This window comes from Ctenopharyngodon idella, chromosome 18 (assembly GCF_019924925.1).
Source record: "Ctenopharyngodon idella isolate HZGC_01 chromosome 18, HZGC01, whole genome shotgun sequence".
Classification (NCBI taxonomy): Eukaryota; Metazoa; Chordata; class Actinopteri; order Cypriniformes; family Xenocyprididae; genus Ctenopharyngodon; species Ctenopharyngodon idella.
This window is the reverse complement of record NC_067237.1, coordinates 35,230,071-35,246,046: the sequence shown is the minus strand read 5'-3', so window position 1 is coordinate 35,246,046 and position 15,976 is coordinate 35,230,071. Positions and strand designations below refer to the sequence as shown.

Sequence of the window (15,976 nt, the reverse complement as noted above, 5' to 3'; positions counted from 1 at the left end):
ACTGCTTGATAATTAAGAAAATATTGTTTGGAGGAAACATAATTAATGTTTAATGTTATTTTAGATTATATAATATTTTATATTCAAATGCATTTAAAAAAATTATTGAAAGTAAAAAAAAAAAAAAAAAAAAAAAAAAAATCTTTCCAACTGTCCCCCCAGTGAATCCATTTCCAGACCAAACAACATTAAAAACTTGATTTTCACCAAGTGGGGTCTTTAAAATCGTTAACTGTTTCTATTGTCTTTTGATTGATCTTAATTATAAAACCATTAATTAATTTCTTTCCTTCTAATTGAAAAACACATTGAGACAGTTTTTGAACAATTCAAGGTCAAACAATTGTTTTGCAGCCACTGTGACACGCCGGTCATTTCATCTGTTAATATATCTGCAGCTAAGTGTGGAGTCTGTGCTGAAACATAAATTACTGTCATCTGCATATAACTGACATTTAGTTTCCTTAAAACAATTTGGTAAATCATTGACATATAAGGAAAACAACAGTGGACCTAAAACTGATCCTTGAGGGAGACCCATCTCATTGTTTCATTAAGATGATCTTGAATTATTTATTTTAACGCCTGTTGAGAGTAACATATCAATAATACAAATGTGTATTAATGGTTGGTAAATGATTAACTGATAATCAACAAAACGCTTAAATTACTTATATCTGACAATTATTATAGTGTTATCCCATGAGGAAACATTAAATATTTACTGGTGCATTGGCACAGAAACATGCATAAACTTTACATCTAACTTCCTCTATATGTACTGTAAGAGAAACGGCTCAGAAGCAGAGGAACGTGGTACTTCTGAGAAGAATCAGTGATGGTGAAGACAACCTGAAAAAAAAAAAACAATAATAAAAACACACTATCAATTGAACATTCTTCTAACACACATTAGAAGGTGTGTAAAACAGTGGTTTACAATCCTGGTCCTGGGGACCCACCGATCTGCATATTTTGTATATCTCCTTTATTTAACATCAGATCATCAGCTTTTTAGGAGGCATACATACGTGACATATGCCCATAAGGCATAAGTCACGTACACCTCAAAATGATGTGCTCACGCCATATCACTCAAATTTCACTATATTCAAGAAGTGGTTTATCTGTTGCCCTTATGGAAGATTTGGCTCATGTTCTCATGTTCGCATGTTCTGTGAGCAGTTTTTCCAACTCCTCTTGGTGAACGTGATGAGTTTTTGGAAAGTGTGTGTCCTCGGTTTAGTCCTGGAGGGGATACACATGACAGACACATGAGGTGTATACAATGTTTGAGTGTTAAACATGCTCAAGCAGAGCTTAACGGCCTGTCTGATCGTTGCCACTGTCATAGTTTAAAACTAAAAGTGTTGCGCTCTAGACTCGCCTTCTGTCTGAGGAAAGAAGGATGCTTGTTTAGCCCCCGTTGTCCCATCTCTGCAGTTGCCGAGGCACTGCATGAGCTGGACACTTGGGGTGACTGCGAGGAATTTGAGGATTTTTCCCTTTCGCACACTCTCTCCCCGGATTATGTGCATGGTAACACTTCAGTATAGGGAACACATATTCACTATTAACTACAACTTTTCCCTCAATAAACTCCCAATTTACCGCTTATTAAAAGTTAGTAAGGTAGTTGGTAAGTTTAGGTATTGGGTAGGATTAAGAATGTAAAATAAGGTCATGAAGAATAAAGCAATAATATGTGCTTAATAAGTACTAATAAATAGCCAATATTCTAGTAATATGCATGCTAATAAGCAACTAGTTAAAAGACCCTAAAATAAAGTGTTACCATGTGCATTCGGCGAAAGAGTGCTTTTCGAAACTGGTCATTAATAAAAGTGCTTATTTGTGTCCCAAACCGGAAGCTCATAATAAAATTGCTTTCTGTCTTTTCTCACATCAGCCTCAGCCCCCCTCTGGAAGTCTTGGCCATTGCTGCCCTCTAAGCCGTGCAGGGTCACTTCCACTTTGGTCGATAGACCACTCCATGGCTGGATTAATGCTGGTAGAGTGTCACCTCTGGCTAAACCTGACTGAATGAAGAATAGGACCTTCCTTTTGGATGCTCCTCTGTCTTAGGAAGGCCTTTTTGGAGACGCTGTCAATACAACAATACAGCATATACTGTGTGTGTGTGTGTGTGTGTATATATATATATACATACACAGTCTATATATATATATATATATATATATATATATATATATATATATATACACAGTGGGTACGGAAAGTATTCAGACCCCCTTAAATTTTTCACTCTTTGTTATATTGCAGCCAGTTGCTAAATCATTTAAGTTTTTTTTCCTCATTAATGTACACACAGCACCCCATATTGACAGAAAAACACAGAATTGTTGACATTTTTGCAGATTTATTAAAAAAGAAAAACTGAAATATCACATGGTCCTAAGTATTCAGACCCTTTGCTCAGTATTTAGTAGAAGCACCCTTTTGATCTAATACAGCCATGAGTCTTTTTGGGAAAGATGCAACAAGTTTTTCACACCTGGATTTGGGGATCCTCTGCCATTCCTCCTTGCAGATCCTCTCCAGTTCTGTCAGGTTGGATGGTAAACGTTGGTGGACAGCCATTTTTAGGTCTCTCCAGAGATGCTCAATTGGGTTTAAGTCAGGGCTCTGGTTTGGCCATTCAAGAACAGTCACGGAGTTGTTGTGAAGCCACTCCTTCCTTATTTTAGCTGTGTGCTTAGGGTCATTGTCTTGTTGGAAGGTAAACCTTCGGCCCAGTCTGAGGTCCTGAGCACTCTGGAGAAGGTTTTCGTCCAGGATATCCCTGTACTTGGCCGCATTCATCTTTCCCTCGATTGCAACCAGTCATCCTGTCCCTGCAGCTGAAAAACACCCCCACAGCATGATGCTGCCACCACCATGCTTCACTGTTGGGACTGTATTGGACAGGTGATGAGCAGTGCCTGGTTTTCTCCACACATACCGCTTAGAATTAAGGCCAAAAAGTTCTATCTTGGTCTCATCAGACCAGAGAATCTTATTTCTCACCATCTTTAGCAAACTCCATGTGGGCTTTCATGTGTCTTGCACTGAGGAGAGGCTTCCGTTGGGCCACTCTGCCATAAAGCCCCGACTGGTGGAGGGCTGCAGTGATGGTTGACTTTCTACAACTTTCTCCCATCTCCCGACTGCATCTCTGGAGCTCAGCCACAGTGATCTTTGGGTTCTTCTTTACCTCTCTCACCAAGGCTCTTCTCCCCCGATAGCTCAGTTTGGCCGGACGGCCAGCTCTAGGAAGGGTTCTGGTTGTCCCAAACGTCTTCCATTTAAGGATTATGGAGGCCACTGTGCTCTTAGGAACCTTAAATGCAGCAGAAATTTTTTTGTAACCATGGCCAGATCTGTGCCTTGCCACAATTCTGTCTCTGAGCTCTTCAGGCAGTTCCTTTGACCTCATGATTCTCATTTGCTCTGACATGCACTGTGAGCTGTAAGGTCTTATATAGACAGGTGTGTGGCTTTCCTAATCAAGTCCAATCAGTATAATCAAACACAGCTGGACTCAAATGAAGGTGTAGAACCATCTCAAGGATGATCAGAAGAAATGGACAGCACCTGAGTTAAATATATGAGTGTCACAGCAAAGGGTCTGAATACTTAGGACCATGTGATATTTCAGTTTTTCTTTTTTAATAAATCTGCAAAAATGTCAACAATTCTGTGTTTTTCTGTCAATATGGGGTGCTGTGTGTACATTAATGAGGAAAAAAAAATTAACTTAAATGATTTTAGCAAATGGCTGCAATATAACAAAGAGTGAAAAATTTAAGGGGGTCTGAATACTTTCCGTACCCACTGTATATATTTACTGTTGATTATCAGCCACACCCTGCTTCATTAGGAAATGCAACTTTAAAGTGCTAGTTGTACCTCTTCTGATTATAAAGAATAATCATGAGAACACAACTGAGATTTAAGAAGAAAAAACATGTATTGTGATAAGTGTTTATAAAGAGAAAAGATAACTTGTTTATGATAAGTGTTTATAAGGAGAAAAGATAACTTGTTCATAAGTGTTTATAAAGAGAAAAGATAACTTGTTCATGATAAGTGTTTATAAGGAGAAAAGATAACGTGTTTATGATAAGTGTTTATAAAGAGAGTAGATAACTTGTTTATGATAACTGTTTAAGGAAAACAAGACAACTGGTTTTTGTAAAAGTGTTTAATAAGATAAATTGCTTATTAAGAAAGACAAGACAACTGTTTGTAAAAGTACTTTAATAAGAATGTAGTTTATAAAGAAAACAGACAAAACTTTATTGTTGTAAAAGCTTTATTAAGAATATGTTTATAAAGGAAGACACTACAACTGTTGTTTTAAGATTTTAATGAAGCATGCTAGTAGAATAGTAAGGACATAACATGTATTAGTAAGAAAGGCAGTTATTACCGTTGAAGGATGTCTTGAAGACGAAGCGCAGGACACAGCAAAGGAGAAGAGTCCGAGAACAAAGAGACAGGGCCTTTATATAAACTCAGATGAAGGAAATTCCAAAGAAGATGACTTCAAGAGGTTAGATAGTGTAATGATTCGTCACTCAGGCTGGGATCCATTTGCAGGCTTTTATTAAAGGAAAGCGTGGTACAACAGGCAAGGTTGGACAGGGGCAAACAGGAATGGCAAGGGACAGACAGAATCGTAGTCAGGGTACAGGCAAAAGGTCGGGGCAGGCAGATAACACTCACAGTCCAGATAACAGTCAAAAGGTTCCAAGGGCAGGCAGCAGAGAATCGTAGACGAAAGGCAAAACAAGATCAGTAACAGGCAGGCAGATAATACAAGAAAACGCTCAGAGATGTATACCGTGGCAATACAAGACTTCGTGACAATGAGAAGCACGAGGGAGTCCTTTATAGTCCGTGTGATTGGCAACAGCTGAGAGGTGATTGGTCTAAGGTACGGGCTTCTGGGAAATGTAGTGTGTGGTGAAGCGTGTGTGTTTTAGTATTCGGGAGAGGGCTCCCTCCGATGGTCAGAGGAGGGAATAGCAGAGTTCGTTTCCGTGACAGATAGTCTATAAAAGGCTGGAACGTGAAGAGAACAGCAGAGGCTGACACCAACACCAGAACCAACGCTGATGATGCCTCCATCGCTGATATTGCTTTGACTGAAGAACATTTTGATATTTATACTTTATTTAATTACTTGTATAGAATGTTTGTAGAATATATTATATATATATATATATATATATATATATATATATATATATATAAAATGTTAGAAATACTATTGTAATAAATAAATGAACTTATAATTTTATAACTCAACTCAGCCTCATGTGGCATTAATTTAAGACTTTGAGCCTGAACAGACCACGGAGAAGTCTTCTGTCTGATTGTAAGTATTTTAAAGTGCTTATAATTTAGATCAGATTTGACCTACTTACCTAACCTGAGAATAATAAAGAATAAGGTAAAGGTGTTTAGAGACGCAACATAAAACATGGCGCCCAACGTGGGACAGATTGATAATCAATTACTGGCCAGGATTGATGACTAAATTGCTCGACAGTTGGCTTAATACTCGCTCGTATGTTTAATATTTAGAGTATGAGATAAGAAATTACTGAGGAAAAACTATATCCTGTAAGACCCAAAAAGAATAGAATAATTCTAAGACAAATTATTTGATTTGACCCAGAAAGGGTTGAGTGCACGCATTAAAAAGAATAAACCATACAAGCTAAGAGGGCTGTAAAGTTTATTTAGCCAATAGATGTGAGATAAGATCTCATATGGCAGGTCTCAGAGAGGCTAGAATAGCAAAAGAGACAGGGCTTCTGTCAGGTGAGGGAGGCCTCACTAACAGAAAGCCAGACTCTTCATTCAAGTTTATACGAGTAATATGCTTGAATGAGAGAAATGTAGCTTTAAAAGTGAAAATATTGATTAAAGAAACTGAATTGGGTAAGCTGATCCTTTGGATCCTGTCCAGATTGAATTAGAAAAAGAGCAAAATACTCAAAAGAGAGTTAAAAGTGAATAAGTGATCTTTACAGTGATCTTGTTTAATGCTCGGTAGTCTATACAAGGCCGCAAGCCTCCGTCCTTTTTTGCCACAAAGAAGCAGCTCAAAGCAGCAGGGGAAGTAGACGGGCGGATGTAACCTTGGTCTAGCGTCTCCTTGATGTATTCCTCCATGGCCTTCTCCTCAGGAATGGACAGAGGGTAGATCTTCCCACAGGGCACTGACTCACCCGGAAGCAGATCAATCGCGCAGTCCCATGGCCGGTGTGGAGGCAGCTTGGAGGCTCTTTTGGGGCAGAAGACGTCACTGAAGGGGGCGTAACATGGAGTGATGTCCACCGAACGGTTCTCCAATGGACTTTCGATGGAGGTGGTACAGATGGACAGATGTTCTGGACGCGGAGAGACAGGCAGAGGTAACACAGGGAAACAGTTCGGAAAACAATGTTCGCCCCACTTCAGGATCTCACCGGTCCTCCAGGAGATGACGGGGTTATGCTGCTCCAACCATGGGCGCCCTAATATCACATCAGCGGTGGATTCCTCCAGAACCAGCAGGTGTTGATGTTCAATGTGAAGAAGGCCGACTTGGAGCTGTAGTGGGCCGACACACTTGTGTACCCGTCTACGGCAGACAGGTTTTCAAATTATTGAGTGGATCTGGTAGGTGGACGGCGTAACGGAGGTCTTGAGCTTGAGGCAGAGGGTGCCTGAGATGAAACTGTCAGCTGACCCTGAGTCGAGGAGTGCATTGACTGGAATAGAAACATCAGCAGCAGTAAGGATTACGATAATAGTGAGTTCCTTTATCTTATTGATAGGAGGAAGAATGGCACTCACCATAGGACGAGGAGGACGAGTGGGGCATGCTGATATAACATGCCCAGAGGCACCACAATATAAGCACAGTTTCTGGGTCAGCCGCCTCTGCCGCTCAGCGAATGTCAGCCGGGTATAGTCGAGTTGCATAGCTTCGTTGACTGGTTCTGGAGGGCTGATGGATTCTCGATGGCGGAGGGAAGATGTTAATGGCTGCTGGCCCTGGTGCTCTTTGAGACACGACTGCATACGAGTGGCGAAGCAGATGGAGAGTTGAATGAAGCTTTCTAGCCCGATGGAATCCTCGTATGCAGCGAGATGCAACCGCACACGTGGATCCAACCCTTGACAGTAGGTAGTGAGTAGAGACTGTTCGTTCCATCCACTCGCAGCAGCAAGTGTTCTAAATTTAAGGGCATAATCATTCACAGTCATATTTCCTTGTTTTAAATGATATAGTTGCTCACCAATCGATGAATCCCGGCTGGTCGACTGAAAACTTCCTTGAAGTGGGTCATGAAGCTGGTGAGAGACTGGATAACTGGACTAGTTTGCGACCAAATAGTCTCAGCCCATTGAAGCGCTCTGCCGTTTAACTGTGAAATAATGAAGGCTACCTTGGAGTGATCGTTGGGGTATAAGTGCGGTTGCATCTCCAAGACCAGCGAGCATTGTAGCAGAAATCCGTTGCAATCCTCCGCCGAACCAGAGAAGGGTGCCGGTTTAGCCATGGGACTGGCGTACACTGGCGATGAAGGAGAGACGGCGGTGTTGACGGATGTGATCGCTGGTGGAGGTGGTGGTGGATTGTTAGTGAGTGTTCGACGTAATACATCGACGAGTTCTTGAAATGGATCCGGGGTGCTCATACTGGTGTTCTGCGGTGTTGGTCCGGTCTTCTGTTACAGTACAGAAGGGTCGGAGACAACAGGAAACAGGTAAGTGATGTTTATTGAACAACCAGTGAGATAAACAGGAGTGCAGGTGAGTAAATGGCTGGATTACAGGTAGAATGATGGTAAACTGAGTGGTAATACTGTCCTTGTATGTTGCAGATGTGAAGATCGTGGAAGACAGCAGAGTGGCGTTGGAGATTGAACAGAGAAGACACTTTGGAACTCACACGGAGACAGGAACACAGGAGGAGACTAGGAACATGCTGGAGACAACTTGGAACATGCTGGAGACAACTTGGAACACGCTGGAGACGAATGAATAGGTATACAGGAGTCCTTAAGGTAAGCATAGAGGTAAGTCTATGAACAAACGAGTCCGGACGATGACTGAGTGTGAGTGAGTGTCTTTAAACTGGTGGTGATTGCGGTGCTGATGAAGTGCAGGTGCTTGTGATCAGTACTCTGGTGAGGGAGTGCGCTGTGATTGGGTGATGGTAGAGCCTGGCGTGTCTGTGACAGTCCGGTCCGCAACCTGTAAAAATACCTGCAGTGAGAAGAGATTTACAACAGTCACTGTGAGACAGTTGTGATAGTTAGAGCTTAAATTACTCTTTATAACATAGAGAGCAAAAAATAGTGAATCACATAATAGAATACTAAAAGACAGCATTTATAGAATATCGAAAGAGACAGTGATTAAATGTGATTGAAAAAAAATATATATATTGTTGAAACAGGAGAAAATAAGTGTAAAATGTGAAAGAGATTAAAATTAAATAAAGGCAAAAAGACTTGAAAATGAAAATAGAAAATGTTGATGAAAGTGGGACAAGTAAGTTGTCCCAAAAAGAAATTTAACTAGCAAAAAGAGAAGATTAATTAGTTGCAGAGCGTTACGCAGCTTGAGAAGTGATTTAAAACTGAAATAAAGTGTACAGGACGATTGCAATTAGAGAATAATAAACAAATGATAATATTAGCCGAATAAAAATAATACATTTTAGAACAAATAGTCTAAGAAGATTACTAAAAAAGGAAAAACAAGAATAAGAGGACTTATAAATTCGATCAAGTCTAAAAACTGAGAAAGAGAAAGAGTCTCAGGGAGCAGAAAAACAGAGATAAACCAGAAACATTAAGGTTTACGATAACCCCAGACACTAGGAGTTTAGTGAGAGCAGAATAAGAGAACAGAAAAGTGTGAAGAGATCACATTACAAAATAAGAAGAAAGAATGTTAAAGTAATTACAGTAACTCATCAGATTTAAAATACTGATTTAAAACAGAGAATAAGGGAATAAGAAATAAAAGTCCTGTATTAAAGAAGTAAAGTGAAGCACATAAGAAGTGGAACAAAAAAAGTTATTCCTTAATGAGAATTTAACTTGTAGTTATATAAGATCTACTAGTTTATCAGCCTACATTACGCTTTACAGACAACTAAAAAGCAAGGGTTGTCAGAAGTGCAGATAATATTTTTGTACAGTTGTAATTTAACAAAAAGATAGGAAAACTGAGCTATAAAGTGTTTAAAACCAGACAGGGACTCTAAAAAAAGAGCTTGAGATAATAAAAAAATTAAAGGGAATTAAAGAAGTAATATGAGTTAGAGAATTAGCAGCATTAAATTATTGAAAAGATAAAGTAATAAATAAAAGTGGATCTGATAAGATGTAACCATGTGCTCCTGACAGTAAAACAGTTAAATAATCTAGTCAGGCAGCTTGATTGTATGAGCCTCAGAGGAGGCAGACTAGAAATCAGAGTAGAAACACAAAAATTTTTTCGTCAACACTTGACCCAGCAATATTAGCACTTTTTATTTTACTTTTCTTTTTTCGATTTTCTATTCTCTTTCTCCATCTATGAAACTGTGACTTGACATGGCACTTACATACTGTTATACTCATGTTGATTTGATTGCTTCTACTATTCTCATTTGTAAGTCGCTTTGGAGAAAAGCGTCTGCTAAATGACTAAATGTAAATGTAAATGAGTGACAGCGACAAGACAAGACCCAGATAATAAAAAGAATAAAATAATAATATACAAATATACAAGATAGACAAAGTGCAAAAAAAGCAAAAAACAATATATAATATAGCCAATTTGTATGTACAGTTATGATGTGTGCAAATTTGAAATATAAATAAGTATGTGTTTTAAGTAAATAATGTATAATTGTGTTGTGTGTTCCGTGTTTGTCAAGTGTTCATGAGATGGATTGCCTGAGGGAAGAAACTGTTCCTATGTCTGGTCGTTCTGGTGCTCAGAGCTCTGTAGCGTCGACCAGATGGCAACAGTTCAAAGAGGGAGTGTGCTGGATGTGAGGGGTCCAGAGTGATTTTTTTTGCCCTTTTTCTCACTCTGGATAAGTACAGTTCTTGGAGAGTGGGGAGGGTTGTACCAATGATTCGCTCAGCAGACCGGACTACCCTCTGTAGTCTTCTGAGGTCAGATTTGGTAGCTGAGCTGAACCAGACAGATATAGAAGTGCAGAGGATGGATTCAATGATGGCAGAGTAAAACTGTTTCAGCAGCTCCTGTGGTAGGTTGAACGTCCTCAGCTGGCGAAGGAAGTACAACCTCTTCTGGGCCTTTTTCACAATGGACTCAATGTGGTTGTCCCACTTCAGGTCCTGGGAGATTGTGGTGCCCAGGAACCTGAATGACTCCACTGCAGTCACAGTGCTGTTCATGATGGTGAGTGGTGGGAGAGCAGGGGGGTTTCTCCTGAAGTCCACAATCATCTCCACTGTCTTGAGCGTGTTGAGCTCCAGGTTGTTAAGACTGCACCAGACAGCCAGCTGTTCAACCTCCAGTCTGTAAGCAGACTCGTCACCGTCCTAGATGAGGCCAATCAGTGTGGTATCATCTGCAAACTTCAGGAGCTTGACAGAGGGGTCTTTAGAGATGCAGTCATTGGTGTTCAAGGAGAAGAGCAGTGGGGAGAGAACACAGCCCTGAGGGGCGCCGGTTATAAAGTAAGAAAAAAAAGATGTGTAAAGATGGACAAAGATACATGATCCATAAAAATTAATTAAATAAGACTGTGAAAAGTATAGTAGCTAACAGATATTGTTGAAGAAATAACAATATCAAGATTAAACAGATATGTACAACTCCTATTAGAGCGTAATAAGAGGATTAGAGAAGTTCCAAAATATGAAAGCACAAAGTTACAAAACTAGAGAGGTGTTACATACAGAAGGGAGCGGAGACACAGGTAAGGATTAACAGGTTTATTTCAGGTAAAGCAGAGCGTGAGCAGAGTGCAGGTGAGTGATGGCAGATGAATAGATCAATGAGCCAATGGACTGGAACTGATACTTGTCTGTGTGTACTTAGGGAGCGAGGATGCCAGGAGACGTGGAACAGACAACACACCGGAGAAGCACAGGAGACGAGGAGACACTGGGAATCACTGAGGACACTGGAGACAGGTAAGTAGATGAGCAAGGGAGTCCTGGAGGTAAGTGAACACTGGTATGTGTTAACGAGACCGGACAGTGACTGAGTGAACTGGCGTGTCTTTATGTGGCTGTGGTGATAAGTGTGAATGAGCGTCAGGTGTGGCTTGTCAGTACTCAGGAGAGGGAGTGCGATGTGATTGGGTGAGTGTAGAGCCTGGCGTGTCTGTGACATTACCCCCCCCTCCACGGTCCGCTCCTGAGGACCGCGGACCCCGACGTCGTGGTGGTCGACCTCTGCCTCGGGGAGCTGGCTTGCTGGGATGTCTGGCGTGGAAGTCGTCAAGGAGGCTGGGATCTAGAACATCATTCCTCGGGACCCATGAGCGTTCTTCGGGACCATAACCTTCCCAGTCGACCAGGTATTCAAGGGACCCACCACGACGCCGGGAGTCCAAGATGTCTTTCACCTGGTAGGCTACTCTGTCTTCTGCGATGAGTGGAGGAGGGGGATCTTCGGGGTCGCCAGGCTCTGTGGAGGGAAGGACAGAGGGATGGTGAGGCTTCAAGAGTGATACATGGAAAACTGGGTGGATGCGATACTCAGGAGGGAGTTGCAGGTGACAGGTGACGGGGTTGACTTGCCGGATGATGGTGAAGGGGCCAACGAACCAAGGACTCAGCTTCCTACAGGGCAGGCGCATCCTGATGTCCCTGGTTGACAGCCAAACCTTCTGCCCTGGCTGGTAGTTGGGTGCGTGGGAGCGTCGAAGGTCGGCTGTCAACCTGCGCCTGCGTAGGGCTCGCTGGAGTTGCAGATGTGCTGAGTCCCAGACCCTCTCGCTCTCCCGGAACCAGTAATCCACCGCTGGAACGTCTGATGGTTCCCCATCCCAGGGGAAGAGTGGGGGCTGGTAGCCGAGCAGGCATTGGAAAGGTGTAAGGCCTGTAGTGGGTTGACGGAGTGAGTTCTGGGCGTACTCGGCCCAGCCCAGGAACTGGTTCCAGGAGTCCTGGTGGCCGTAACAGAAGGTACGTAGGAAACGGCCGATCTCCTGTATCTTCCTCTCCGTCTGCCCGTTCGTCTGGGGATGGTATCCGGAGGAGAGACTTATGGTCACACCTAGGAGTTTGAAGAAGGCCTTCCAGACTCGGGAGGTGAATTGGGATCCACGGTCTGATACAATGTCTTCAGGTAATCCAAAGTAGCGGAATACATGGTTGAATAATAGCTCTGCCGTTTCCATGGCAGTGGGGAGTCCAGGCAGGGGAATTAAACGACAGGACTTGGAAAAGCGGTCGACGATTACCAGTACACATGTGCATCCATCGGAGACGGGAAGGTCGGTAATGAAATCCACTCCTAGGTGTGACCAGGGACGAGTGGGAACGGGCAGAGGCTGGAGTTTTCCGGAGGGAAGATGGCGTGGACTTTTGGAGACGGCACATTCCCTGCACCCTTGTACGTACCTCCTGACGTTGGATGTCATGTTGGGCCACCAGAAGCGCTGTTTTAACAGCGAGAGGGTTTCGTTGACCCCGGGGTGGCCAGTGCCCAGTGAAGTATGCGTTGAGTGGATGAGGGGTGTGCATCGTGACCGGGGTACATACTTCAAGTCAAGTCAAGTCAAGTCACCTTTATTTATATAGCGCTTTTTACAATGTAGATTGTGTCAAAGCAGCTTTACATTGATAACTGGTACATTGTTTGGCTGCACAGCAGCTCTTAAAGAATAGTGTCAATGCAGGCAGATCAAAGCACTGTTGAAATCAAATGTCAAGTCAAGTGTCCCCAACTAAGCAAGCCAGAGGCGACAGCGGCAAGGAACCCAAACTCCATCAGGTGACATTAGGTGGCAGACAAGTGGCAAATTGGTGTTAAAATGGAGAAAAAAACCTTGGGAGAAACCAGGCTTAGTCGGGGTGCCAGTTCTCCTCTGGCCAACAGTGCTTTGATACAATTCAGGTTGCTATCATAAGTCCAATAGGATCGCAACATTAAAAGTATTTATTTCAGTTCCATCCAATTGAGGATCGTATTCATCACGCCGGTATGGACGGTTGTTGAGGAACTGTGTCGTGGCTGTCGTGTTGATGAGGCCCTCACAGTGGATGATCTAGTTGACTCAATCTCTGCTGATACGTCAGGGCTGCGTTGTGGTCGTGTCAAGGTGCAGGTCCTTGGTCTCACCTGGATACGGCCCGGATCCGGTTGACTACGGTGAACCTCGGGATAAACAGAAAGACTAATATTAGCGTAGATGCCATTCTTCTTCTGATGTAACGAGTACATCAGGTGTTATTGGAAGTGTTCCCGGTTCCGGCTGACCTAATTTATGCAGCCTAATAATCCTTTAACGGATTTGAAAATATAAATTGGTAATGTGTTACGTGTATGCCAGGTTAAAGAGATGCGTTTTTAGTCTAGATTTAAACTGACAGAGTGTGTCTGCTTCCCGAACAATGCTAGGAAGATTGTTCCAGAGTTTAGGTGCCAAATAGGAGAAGGATCTACCACCTGCAGTTGATTTTGATATTCTAGGTATTATCAGCTGGCCTGAATTCTGAGATCGCAATAGACGTGAAGGACTGTAATGAATTAGGAGCTCGCTCAGGTACTGGGGAGCTAAACCATTTAGTGCTTTGTAAGTAATTAGCAAGATTTTAAAATCTATACGATGTTTAACAGGAAGCCAATGCAGTGTTGACAGAACTGGGCTAATATGGTCATACTTCCTGGTTCTAGTAAGAACTCTAGCTGCTGCATTTTGTACGAGCTGTAGTTTATTTATCAGGCGAGCAGAACAACCACCCAGTAGAGCAATACAGTAATCTAGCCTTGAGGTCATGAACGCATGAACTAACTGTTCTGCATTTTTCAGTGATAGCATATGTCGTAGTTTAGATATATTTTTAAGATGGAAAAATGCGGTTTTACAGATGCTAGTAACATGGCCTTCAAATGAAAGATTGGTATCAAAGAGCACACCCAGGTTCCTAACTGACGACGAAGACTTAAGCCTTCTTAGCCACGAAGAAAAAGCTAGAAGCAGCAGGGGAAGTGGACGGTCGGATGTAACCTTGCTTGAGAGCCTCGTCGATGTACTCCTCCATGGCTTTCTCCTCCGGAACGGACAGGGAATATATCTTCCCTCTGGGCACTGGCTCACCTGGGATGAGGTCAATGGCACAGTCCCATGGCCGGTGGGGGGGCAGCTTGGAGGCTTGTTTAGGACAGAAGACATCTCTGAAGTGGGAGTAACAGGCTGGGATGTCCGTGGAACGTTTCTCGAGAGGGCTTTCCACTGTAGTAGCCCCGACTTGGATTTCTTGGGAACTTGGAGAACTGGACGCGGGGAGTTCGGGGAAACAGTCATGGAAGCACTGGTTACCCCACTTCAGGATTTCTCCTGTCCTCCAGGAGATGGTGGGGTTGTGCTGCTCAAGCCATGGGCGCCCTAGGATCACGTCAGATGTAGACTCCTCCAGAACCAGCAGCTGAATCTCCTCGGTGTGGAGCACTCCCACTTGGAGACGGAGGGGTCCCACGCTGTAACGTACTTTCCGTAATGGCTTTCCTGTTACCGCGTGGATCTGGTAGATCTTCGGTGTTGGGGTGGTCTTGAGATGCAGCTGGCGACAGAGGGCTCCGGAGATGAAGTTTGCAGCTGACCCAGAATCAAGGAGCGCACTGGCTGAAAGACAAAGTTCAGTGGCAGTAAGTGTTACTACAATTGTGAGCGGTTTCATTTTATTCAGAGTGGGGAGGATGGCACTCACCAAAGGCCGGGCAGGACGTAGGGGGCATTCAGCGATATAATGCCCGGCACCACCACAATACAGGCAGAGATTCTGGGTCAGCCTCCTCTGTCGCTCAGCTGCTGAAAGGCGTGAGTGCTCAACTTGCATGTTGTCGTTTGCTGGTTCTGGGGAGCTGACGGATTCTGGCTGGCGGGGAAAGGAGGGGAATAGCGGCTGGCCCTGGTGCTCTTCTAAGCATAGCTGCATACGAGTGGCGAATCTGATGGATAGCTGAATGAATTTCTCGAGCCCGATGGAATCCTCGTATGCAGCGAGATGCAACCGCACACGTGGATCGAGGCCTTGACGATATGTAGTAATCAAAGCCTGCTCGTTCCAGCCACTTGCAGCAGCGAGGGTACGAAACTGGAGGGCATAATCAGACACAGTTAGTGCACCTTGTTTTAAATTGCATAATCTCTCACCAATCGACGAGTCCCAGGCGGGTTTACCAAAAACTTCCTTGAAGTGGGTTGTAAAACTTGACAAGGATGATACTACGGGGTTGTTTAAGTTCCAGAGAGGTTCAGCCCATCGCAGTGCTTTTCGGTGAAGCTGAGAGATTATGAAAGCCACCTTTGAACGATCGTCGGGATATAAGTGCGGTTGCATCTCCAGGACCAGCGAACATTGCAGGAGAAAACCGTTGCAATCCTCCGCCAGACCAGAGAAGGGCGCCGGTTTGGCCATGGGACTGGCGACCACGGGAGGTGAAGGAGCTGCGGCGGTGGATGCGGAAGTGTTCGCTGGTGTCGTTGTCGTGGAGGTGCTGGTGAAGGTGCGACGAAGTGCAGCGACCAGCTCTTGAATGGGATCCGGGGTGCTCATGCTGTTACCTGGGCGGTGTTGGTCCGGTCTTCTGTTACATACAGAAGGGAGCGGAGACACAGGTAAGGATTAACAGGTTTATTTCAGGTAAAGCAGAGCGTGAGCAGAGTGCAGGTGAGTGATGGCAGATGAATAGATCGATGAGCCGATGGACTGGAACTGATACTTGTCTGTGTGTACTTAGGGAGCGAGGATGCCAGGAGACGTGG

At 43.6% G+C, this 15,976-nt stretch overlaps 1 protein-coding gene across 1 annotated transcript in view; it reads right to left on the bottom strand.

Annotated features, from left to right (window-relative positions):
• Positions 1-545: 545 nt before the first annotated feature.
• The window catches only part of uraha (urate (5-hydroxyiso-) hydrolase a), an 84,062-nt gene continuing 68,631 nt past the window's right edge, over positions 546-15,976 (bottom strand). The window contains exon 5 of the mRNA XM_051871452.1: positions 546-852. Coding sequence (XP_051727412.1) covers positions 763-852 — 90 coding nt within the window. The 3' untranslated portion in view covers positions 546-762. The remainder of the gene's footprint in view (positions 853-15,976) is intronic.